The 10,283-nt window shown below is 43.9% G+C and overlaps 2 protein-coding genes across 3 annotated transcripts; both read left to right on the forward strand.

Annotated features, from left to right (window-relative positions):
* Window positions 1–1,400: 1,400 nt before the first annotated feature.
* Window positions 1,401–1,955, forward strand: LOC132828264 (uncharacterized methyltransferase YdaC-like). The gene has a single exon (XM_060845238.1). It carries the CDS (start codon window positions 1,401–1,403, stop codon window positions 1,953–1,955), a length of 555 nt encoding a protein of 184 aa, XP_060701221.1.
* Window positions 1,956–4,903: 2,948 nt separating this feature from the next.
* LOC132828301 (uncharacterized methyltransferase YdaC-like) lies at window positions 4,904–9,601 on the forward strand. Of its 2 annotated transcripts, none has more exons than XM_060845286.1 (2): window positions 4,904–5,339; window positions 9,342–9,601. In XM_060845286.1, exons 1-2 carry the CDS (start codon window positions 4,904–4,906, stop codon window positions 9,539–9,541), a joined length of 636 nt encoding a protein of 211 aa, XP_060701269.1. In that variant the 3' UTR covers window positions 9,542–9,601. The 2 variants fall into 2 exon arrangements, 1 of the variants encoding a protein (XP_060701269.1); XR_009646097.1 differs by lacking the exon at window positions 9,342–9,601 and adding an exon at window positions 5,891–5,960 and having other exon boundaries at window positions 5,253–5,339.
* The last annotated feature ends 682 nt before the right edge of the window (window positions 9,602–10,283 follow it).

Below are 10,283 nucleotides of genomic sequence, written 5' to 3' on the forward strand. Positions count from 1 at the left end.
CACAGTGGAGGACACTAATAACATGCCAGTAATTGACAAAGAGACAAAGGTGGGTGAGGACCTGGTAACAATCATTATCATGGAAGAGGTAGTGTTGGGCAAGCTAATGGAGCTAAGGGAAGACAAGTCTCCTGGCCCTGATGGAATGCACCCTAGGGTGCTAAAAGAGGCGGTGAGAGAAATAGCAAATGTACGTCTGGTAATTTTCCCAAATTTGCTGGACTCTAGGGCAGTTCCAGCAGATTGGTAAACAGCAACTGTGGCATTCCATAGTTGTTATGTGCAGCTATAGAGTAGCTACACCTCCCCAACTCCCTTATCTACGGGGTCGGAATATATTCCAAGACCTACCTCAGAACCCGAAATTGGAAATTTACCTTCCCAGCAGCCTCCTGGGCCCTGGTTCCAGAAGGTTCCCTATAATACATTTGGGCCGCGAGATACAGCGGGCACCTGAAACAACTGAAAGCAATTCCATGGATACGGGGATTGCCCTCAGTAGGGTGCTGGTGAGGCCACACCTGGAGTATTGCATGCAGTTTTCGTCTCCTTACTTGAGACAGGATGTATTGGCATTAGAGGGGGTGCAGAGGAGGTTCACTTGAATGATTCCAGAGATAAGGGGGGGGGGTTTGACTTATAAGGAGGGACTGAGTAGACTGGGAATAGAAGATTTAGATTTAGAAGAATGGGGGGTGGGAGGGGTGTCTTATAGAAACATATAAAATTGTGAAGGGAAGAGATAAGATCGAAGCAGAGAGGATGTTTCTACTGACAGGTGAAACTAGGACAAGAGGGCAAAGCCTCAAAATTAGGGGGAGCAGATTTAGGATTGAATTGAGAAGGAATTTCTTCACCCAGAGGGTTGTGAATCTATAGAATTCCCTGCCCCCATTGAAGTGGCAGAGGTTTCTTCAATAAATGTTTTTAAAGCAAAGATAGATCATCTTTTGAACAGTAAAGGAATTAAAAAGTTATGGTGAGAGGGTGGGTTAGTGGAGCTGAGGCCACGAAAAGATCAGCCATGATTTTACTAATTTTTATATTCCTATGTGTCCTGTTGCTGTGGGCTGCAGTGACAGTAAGATGTTACTCTGTGTTAGAGATCCTGAGCAGCCCAGGAGTTGGAACAGAGCTCCTCTGAGCGTCATTCCCTATTTCTCTGCACCTCACTGTGCTCTGGCTGCTTTCAGTCTGTTTACTCTGCACTGTCACAGTCACAATATTAAAGATCAGACTGCTCCAAATCATGCCTGTCACAGAACAACAACAGCTCAATCCGTTTGTAAACTGATGCTGATATTGCAGTGTATAGTCAGCCGAGCTGTCAGTCATCCAGCAAGGTGGATGTTCCTCTGCAACAGGAAGGGGAACTTTTCACAGCTCTGTGAGCACCAGCAATGCTGTTCGATCACCTCACCAAACAACTGGGCAAACCGACGCAGGGCCCCTGGGGATGGATGGTGAAAAAGTTCTTAGAGTGGAAGGGTAAACTGGTGGAAGTGAATGCTGTCAAACTGTGTGACATTCAGCCTGAGAGTGTGGTGCTGGAACTGGGCTTTGGACCAGGGCTCGGTCTGCAGGAAGCTGTTAAACGCCTTACGCTGCCGAAGGGCAAGCTCTATGGGCTGGATTACTCTGAATACATGTACCGTGTAGCCAGCAGGAGGGTGCAGCCTGATATTCAGACCGGCAAGGTGACATTGTTTCACGGCAGTGTGGAACATATCCCTCTGGAAGACAACGTGGTGGACAAAGTATTTCACTGCAACTGTTTTTACTTCTGGCTTGATCTGCAATCTGGATGCAGAGAGATTTACCGAGTTATGAAACCAGGTAGAGTGTTGTGCTGGTCAATTCTGAAAAACCTTAAACCTCAAGGGAAATGGTTCAGTCTGGATGGAATGGCGAAGTCAACTATCATGACAGGGATGTTCTCGTCTACCCCAGATTGACATGTCACTGATCTCCAGCATCTCCAGTCCTCACTTTCCCCTATGTTACTGGTTATCCTCATTGTCAAACGCTGATGAAATGAACATTTAGAGAGACTACAATAGTTAAATATGGCCCTGACCACTTGTGTGCTTTGTGTAGAACAATCAGGGACTGAAGCATTATTTATAGTGAGGCTTCTACAACATCCCTTTTCCATCTAGATCACCCCCTCACCATAATGACCAGCAGTCACAGATTTTCCTAGAGAGGCAGGAGAGTTTTTAAAAATCCAAGATATGTCCAACAATTATAGAATCAGTCAATAGTTACAGTATACACTCACTAGGACAGTATCTACTATACTTGGAGAAAGAGGACTTCAGCCTGGAATGCCTGTGCCCATTGTCATGACTCGCTGGAGTACTGCGCTTGAAGTCAAACCCCACTATGACTGGAATCATCACAAATATGCCAAGATTTAATCAAATTATCCAAAGTTCTAGTTTATCTGATTGACAAACTTAGGTAAAAGCAAAACTCTCACCAGATTTCTGTGATGAACATGATTGTTACAAACAAATTGTCTTTAACCAACGGTCATTGGGAAACATGAATTGTTATCTTACTACTCTCCAGTTCAGAGTATGACCCTTCTTCAATGTCCCCTTCACAAACAGACACCCAAAGACCGACAAGACATGGATATTAAAGGTGAAAAAAGACAAAAATAAATTCCAAGGAAATACAGTTGGTTAGCACCAGTCTGGACCACAGGATGTGATGAGTTACTTTCCTTCTCCTCCTCTCCATTTCTTGCTGACACATGTTTGTTTGCACACTGATGCTGTTCATCTTCACTGTTTTTGAAGCTATTTTATTCCTCCTTTAACAGGGGATTTACACATAAAGGTTTGTGGAAGCCAGCTAGCTATTACTGGGAACTTTCTAGTGCTTTCACACAGGGCAAAGAGAGAGACAGTGAGATGTTTTGATGGAAGGTGGTTGTGTTTCTCACACAAGGCATGGTTATCTGTTCAGGAACCAACTAGAACATTGTTGTCAAAAAACGTTTGCTTTCATTCAGAACTCATTTGCTCTGTGACGTCTGCTTTAACTCTCAATGTTCCAACATCATACAGAATACACAATGCATTCCAGAAAATTGGATTTTTAAACTACCTCTGCACTGTCTCCTTGGTTTAAAGCAGTTTTTTTCCTTTTTAGTCCAGAGTTCAAAACTAAAGGATATAAAAGGATGAGGGTCTTTACGCTATCTCACCTCCTATTCTGTTTCTGTCTCTGTGTTCTTTTCCAATTCCTTCCTGAATCTTCTGTATTAAAATTAACTGTGGGGCCCTGGCAGCACGGCCTGCAGCAGTTTTGTTTTTGAAGTGCATGCTGGACAGACAGCCTTGATCAGGTGATTTCCTGGTAAAAGAGAATTGTGGCATATAAATGAGGCCGTTCGGTCCATTGCACTGGCCTTCAAATGAGCATTCTACCTCCTGCACCTCTCTCACCTTCGCCCTCTAGCGCTGCACACACTACCTTTTCCAGCAACTGCCTCCACCATACTCTCAAACACTGTGACCCAGACCCAAACCACTTGTGGCATGGTGTCTCATCTCATCTTTTCTTCTTTTGCCAACTACTTTCTATTGGTGCCCTCACATTCTCGGTCTTTTCCAGGGATGAGGAACTTCAGTTTAGTGGGTACATTGGAGATTTTGGAACTGGTCTCCTTGGTGAATACAAGGTTGAGCAGAGATTTGGTCAAAATGTTCAAAATGGTAGTGTTTGGACAGAGTGGACAGGAAGAAACTTCCCATTTCTGGAGGGACAAAGAGGACCCAGATTGAAAGTAACCTGAGAAAGAAATGATGGTGATATGAAAAGAAACTTTATCCTCAGAGACTGGTTGGAATCTGGAAAGAATTGCACGAGTGTTGGATTGGAACAGTGCCAAGTAAGTCCTTCAAAGAGAAATGACATCATGATTAACAGAGAAAAGGAGAAAACACTGAGTGAATTGATCCTTCAGAGAGACAGAACAGATAGAATAGGCCAAGCTATTGTCTCCTGTGTTTAACCATTCAGTGAATTTACTATACAATGCTGAGTGCTCTCTGCCCTATCTGGGGAGGTGATGGCTGAGTGGTTAGACTATAATTGTTAGACCAGTAATCGTGAAGCTTAGCTGATGTTCTGAGGATGTGTGTTCAAATCCTGCCATGGCAGCTGGTGAAATTTACATTCAATTTGAAAAATCTGGAGTTATGAAACAGCTGCTGATAATAAAACCGTTGCTGATTGTAAGAAAACCCCATCTGGCTCACGAATGACTTTCTGGGAGGCAAATCTGCTGTCCGTACGTGACCTGGCCTACATGTGACTCCAGAGCCACAGAAATATGGTCAGTTCAATTGCAACGAGGGATGGTCGATAAATACTGGCCAGCCAATAATGTCTACATCCCGAGAGTAAATAAAAAGAAAATGCATGGTCACCTCCCTCTCCAATACATTAAGGTTTTGTTTACTGCTCATACCTACAATGCATAGGAATGTTGGAAATAGTTGTTTTGCTTGTTGCCTTGCATCAGGTCCTTTACTGTACGGGAACCAGTCTGCGTTCTGTTGTTGTGAGCTGCAGTGAGAACAATGTTTAACTCTAGTAGAGATGTTGAGCTGCCCAGGAGTTGGAGCAGAGCTGCTCAGAACATTTCCCCCTCTTTCCCTGAGTCTCGCTGTGCTCTGGCTGCTTTCAGTCTGTTTGCTCAGTACTGTCACTGAACAACAACAGCTTAATGTACACACTCTCAGCCCAGCTGACTGGCTCAGTCTGTTTGTAAACTGATGCTGGGATCACAGTGTATGGTCATCCAAGCTGTCAATCATCCAGCAAGTCTGAGGCTCCACGGTGTGCAACAGGAAGGGCCACTTTTCACACTCTGTGAGTATCAGCAATGCTGTTCGATCACCTCACCAAACAACTGGGCAAACCAACGCAGAGCCCCTGGGGATGGATGGTGAAAAAGTTCTTAGAGAGGAAGGGTAAATTGGTGGAAGTGAATGCTGTCAAACTGTGTGACATTCAGCCTGAGAATGTGGTGCTGGAACTGGGCTTTGGACCAGGGCTCGGTCTGCAGGAAGCTGTTAAACGCCTTACGCTGCCGAAGGGCAAGCTCTATGGGCTGGATTACTCTGAATACATGTACCGTGTAGCCAGCAGGAGGGTGCAGCCTGATATTCAGACCGGCAAGGTGACATTGTTTCATGGCAGTGTGGAACACATCCCTCTGGAAGACAACGTGGTGGACAGAGTATTTCACTGCAACTGTTATTACTTCTGGCCTGATCTGCAATCTGGATGCAGAGAGATTTACCGAGTTATGAAACCAGGTAGAGTGTTGTGCTGGTCAATTCTGAAACATCCTAAACCTCAAGGGAAATGGTGCAGTCTGGATGGAATGGTGGGGTCACATATTAACTAATCTCCCCTGATTGACATGTCACTAATTATCCTGGTTGTCAAACGCTGATGAAATGAACATTGAGAGAGACTATAATAGCTAAACATGGCCCTGACCACTTGTGTGCTTTGTGTAGAACAATCAGGGACTGAAGCATTGTTTATAGTGAGGCTTCTGCAACACCCTTTTCCATCCAGATCACCCCCTCACCACCTTGACCAGCAGTCACAGATTTTCCGAGAGAGACAGGAGAGTTTTTAAAAGTCCAAGACAAGTCCAAGAATTATAGAATCAGTCAATCGTTACAGTATACATTCAATAGTACAGTATCTACAATACTTCGATAAGGAAGACCTCAGCCTGTAAGGCCTGTGCCCATTGTCATGACTGACCGGGGTAGTTTGCTGGAAATCAAACCCCACTATTACTGGAATTTGTCCTTTCACTGTTTTTGAAGATATTTTATTCCTTCTTTAACAGGGGATTCACACATAAAGGTATATGGAAGCCGCTAGCTATTATTCAGAACTTTCTAGTACCTTCATGCAGGTGAGAGAGACCGTGAGATTTTTTTGATGCTTTCTCTTTGCTGGCCAGGTGGTTCTGTTCCCCACACACGGCATGGTTATCTGGTGAGGAACCAATCAGAGCATCGTTGTCAAAAAAGTTTGCTTTCATTCAGAACTCATTTGCTCTGTGATGTCTGCTTTAGCTCTCAATGTTCCAACATCATGTGGAATACACAGTGTATTCCAGAAAACTGGATATTTTAAACCATCTCTTTTCACTGTGTTCTGGACTAGGCCAGACCCCCTCAAGACATTTCAAGAGAGTAGCCTGGACCCTAACTTTGCGAGTTGTTTTAAGCAGGTGTAAAAAGGATATTCCAGGAGTGATGCAACTGGCCCAACCACTTAGTTTTAAACAAAATAATTTATCTGCAAGATTACCAAATGAAACGCAAACAAAACAGACAGACTACAGACGAACTTAGTCTATCCGAAAACTCAACAGATTATCCCAACTTAATGACGCAATTTCAAATACTCCCAACAATCCCTATAAACACCCCTGGGCAAAAAATGTCCAATCAAACCCTGCCTTTTCGGAGAGCGAGATTCAGCTCGGAACACCTTCCATGGAGCTGTTACTTGGAGCAGCAGTCGCAAACCTGACTGACTGCTTTCAGTGAACAGCCAGGCAGTTAAAACCAAATCAAAGCAGAGAAAAGCTGAGCTGGGAGTACTGACCACTCCCCTTTCATTGGAGATGTGTTTATTTTCAAAAGCTTGAAAGCATTCTCAAGTAGTTAAAACCAGACCTTTTGGAATTGCTGCTTTTACGGCTTCTCTGGGGCAAAAAAAGCCAACGACAGCATAACCTTGCTTAAGGATCAGCTTTGTCACAACTGTCTTCTTTAAAGTTGGATCTTCCTTTTTAGTCCAGTGTCCAAAATTAAAGGAAATAATAGGATGGGGTCTTTATGCAATTTAATTTCCTGTTTAGGTCTCTCTATCTGTATTCTTTTCCAATTCCTCCCTGAATCTTCCATATTCAAGTTAATTGTAGAGCCCTGGCTGCACTTGTTCCAGCTTTCTTGTTTTTGAGGTACATGCTGCACAGACAACCTTCATTTTTAGTCCAGTGTCCAAAAGTAAAGGAAATAAAAAGATGTAGCCTTTCCACTTTCTCCTTTTTCTGTTTCTCTATGAGTGTTCTTTTCCAATTCTTTCTTGAATCTTCCATAATTGCCAATTGTATTATCCACTCAACACCTTTTGTATACAGCTGTTATTTTTGCCAAATCTGCAGCAGCTGCATGTTTTGTTCGGAATATTGGTGACTTTACTGCATAGCTCTTTGTATTGGATTCGTGAATCTCAACTGCCAACCTCCCCTTCAATTCATCTCACATACTTAACCCTTTAACAGCAGCTCTCAAAGCTGGATACTTCATTCTCAGAAGTCACTCTAGTCCTCGAGGACCACAGAGCTGCTTTATTTTTACAGAGAAAGAGATGACTGATGGTAATTTAACCTGAGGGTCATTATGCCTCGGGGAGGAGAGGGAATGAGAGGAGTATCCTTTGTGGTATCCTCAGCCTTTGCAGGAATTAAACCCACACTCAGACCATAGCAACTGACTGCAGAAAAAATGGGACCTGGTTTGACTCCTTCCTTGACTATCCCGCCCTATAGGGTCGGGGGGACTGTGTTCATTTCAGCTACGCCTTACATGTCTGTGGAGCTGGGATCAGGATTCCCAGCTAGATATACAGAGCCCAGTATTAATGGGAGAGAAAATCCTGACAGTGGGTGCCACTCTCGGGAATATTCAGACCAATGTGCTGTAAACTGTGCAGCCCTGGCAGCACTCCCTGCAGCTTTCTTTGTGTTTTGAACAACATGCTTCCATGACAACCTGTTCAGGTGATACCTGGTTAAAGCAAATGTCGGGACCTCTCAGATTATTACAGCACAATAGGAGGCTATTCAGCCCATTTCACTCACCCTCCAAATGAACATTTTATTTTGTGCTCCTCTCTTGCCTCCTCCCTTTAACCCTGCACACTCTACCTTTCCAGTGACTGTCCCATTTTTGTTTTGAACGCCTTGGTATAAGTCCACTGCATTCTCAGACTCTGACCCAGACCCTAGCTACTTGTTGTACGGAAAATGTTTACACTTGTGTCATTTTTGCTTCTTTTGCCAACTGCTTTCAATTGGTGCCATCTCATTCTCGATCTTTTCACAAATGGAAACCTTTTTCTCCCTGTTTACTCTGACCAGACCCATTGTGATTTTGAATACTTTGGATCTACTCTCACTCGATTTTTCATAACTTCTTCATAACACCTGCAGCTGGAAGTTGCTGTAATTGTCAGGAATTATTTCCAAGTCTGCCTGACTGAGGAGATAACATTTAGTTACTGGGTGGCAGTGTGCCAAAAAGGGTCTCCTTTTTTGGTGGGAAGTGGAATCTCCTGCCCAGAGATCTTCCTGTGTCTGAATGCAGATTGCCAGAAGCTGACCCATAATCGTCATTTAAAACTGTGAGCTGAAATACTGCGCTCCACTGAAGGAATGTCTCAGGTTTCTGAACCAGTAGCAATCTGTTGAAAGCTCCTTGACTTATTGAAATCTCCTGAATTCTGAGATGTCAGCGTGCACATGTATAGTGAACTTATTCCAGTGAGCTGGTAGGGAGAGACAACAGGTGGCACATACCCAAAGGCCAGTACTTCCCCACCCCCAACATCCCACACCCTTCTGATCACAATCCCGATTCTTCCAGAGTTTAATAATCAAGCCAGAAGGCAGAATATTTGCTCCCCACCCCACCACCCCAGAGGGAATGAGGGCAATAGCTGCTGACATGCCAATTCAGCCTCTGGGCCACTCTTTCACATGTGGGTAGCTCATTAACAATAGCCAGTTCAAGGAAGCAACTTTCTAGCAGGAGTCAGTTTAGGTGCCTGGAGGTGGTCATCCGATGGGTCAGCAATCCAGGGTGGTCTCTCCCAGACACTTCCCCCTACTCCCTGAGTACAGGAGCAGCCATGAGCCATCTTGGAAGGAAATTCCAACCTCCCCCATCTTCTACTCATCACTGGTGGCCTGTTTGCTGAATCTTTTTTTCATCAGATTTTGATACATTCGCAGCGAGGAATCTCTCTTTTGCTTACCTTCCCTTACAACCTGCTGCACCTCACTTGCTGGAAGCCTTCTGATTGGCCCTCCTTGTTTCAGGGCACATCCACATTGATGGTCAGGGAACAAAAGCACAGGTGAGTTAGGAAAATTCACAGCATTTTGATTCCACTGGTGTGGTTGCTTTTTCACTAGAAGGTCTTGATATTGAGATTCTTCTTCACCTAAATTCCAAGAAACAACCTATCAGAAAATTGAGTATTTATCCTTTATTTGACAGGGGGACTGATGGTCACCACCTTAAGCCTTGAAGTTCTAAGGAAGATTGTTGCTGCTGGATTCTTGAAGAATACAAAATGGCCACCTGAACCATACATGGCCACTCTCCGTGACACAGGATTTGTTGACGTGTATATGGAGCACAAACAAGATCAAGGGAAACCCTTTCAGGCTATCTTTGCTAGAGCAAATAAGCCGTGAATGTGCTGTCATCTCTGATGCCTCACTAGCTCAATAATTTGGGTTTACTGAGCTATTATATAACCCATTTGTAATATTTGTAGATAAATTGGAAGACACCACTTCATTGAACATAGAAGAGAACAGCACAGTAGAGATCCTTCAGCCTTTGATATTGTGCCAGCATTTTATCCTATTCTAAAGTCAGACTAACCTGCATTCCCTTCATTGTATTAACTTCCATGTGTCTATCCAAGAGTCACTTAAACGTCCACAATGTATTTGACTTTAGTACCTGTGCATTCAACGGACCCACCACTTGGAGTAAAGAACCTACCTCTGACATCTCCACTAAATCTTTCCCCAATTGCCTTAAAATTATATCCCTTCATCATTGAAAAAGTCCCTGGCTATCCACTCTACCTATGCCTTTAACAACTTGTTCACCTCTATCAAGTCACCTCTCATCCTTCTTCACTCCAATGACAAAATCCCCAGCTTCCTCAGCCTTTCTTCGGAAGAGATGTCTTCCAGTCTAAGCAGCATCCTGGTATATCTTCTCTACACTCTCTCTAAAGTTTCCTCATGTTTCCTATGATGAGGCAATTAGAACTAAACACAATATTCCATGTGTGGTCTAACCAGGACTCTGTCGAGCTGCAGCATAACCTCGCAGCTCTTAAACTCAATCCTACTGCTCATGAAAGCCAACACACCATGCGCCTTCTTAACCACCCTATCAACCTGGGTGCCAACTTTCAGG

The sequence above is a fragment of the Hemiscyllium ocellatum genome, chromosome 26 (assembly GCF_020745735.1).
Source record: "Hemiscyllium ocellatum isolate sHemOce1 chromosome 26, sHemOce1.pat.X.cur, whole genome shotgun sequence".
NCBI classification, from domain to species: domain Eukaryota; kingdom Metazoa; phylum Chordata; class Chondrichthyes; order Orectolobiformes; family Hemiscylliidae; genus Hemiscyllium; species Hemiscyllium ocellatum.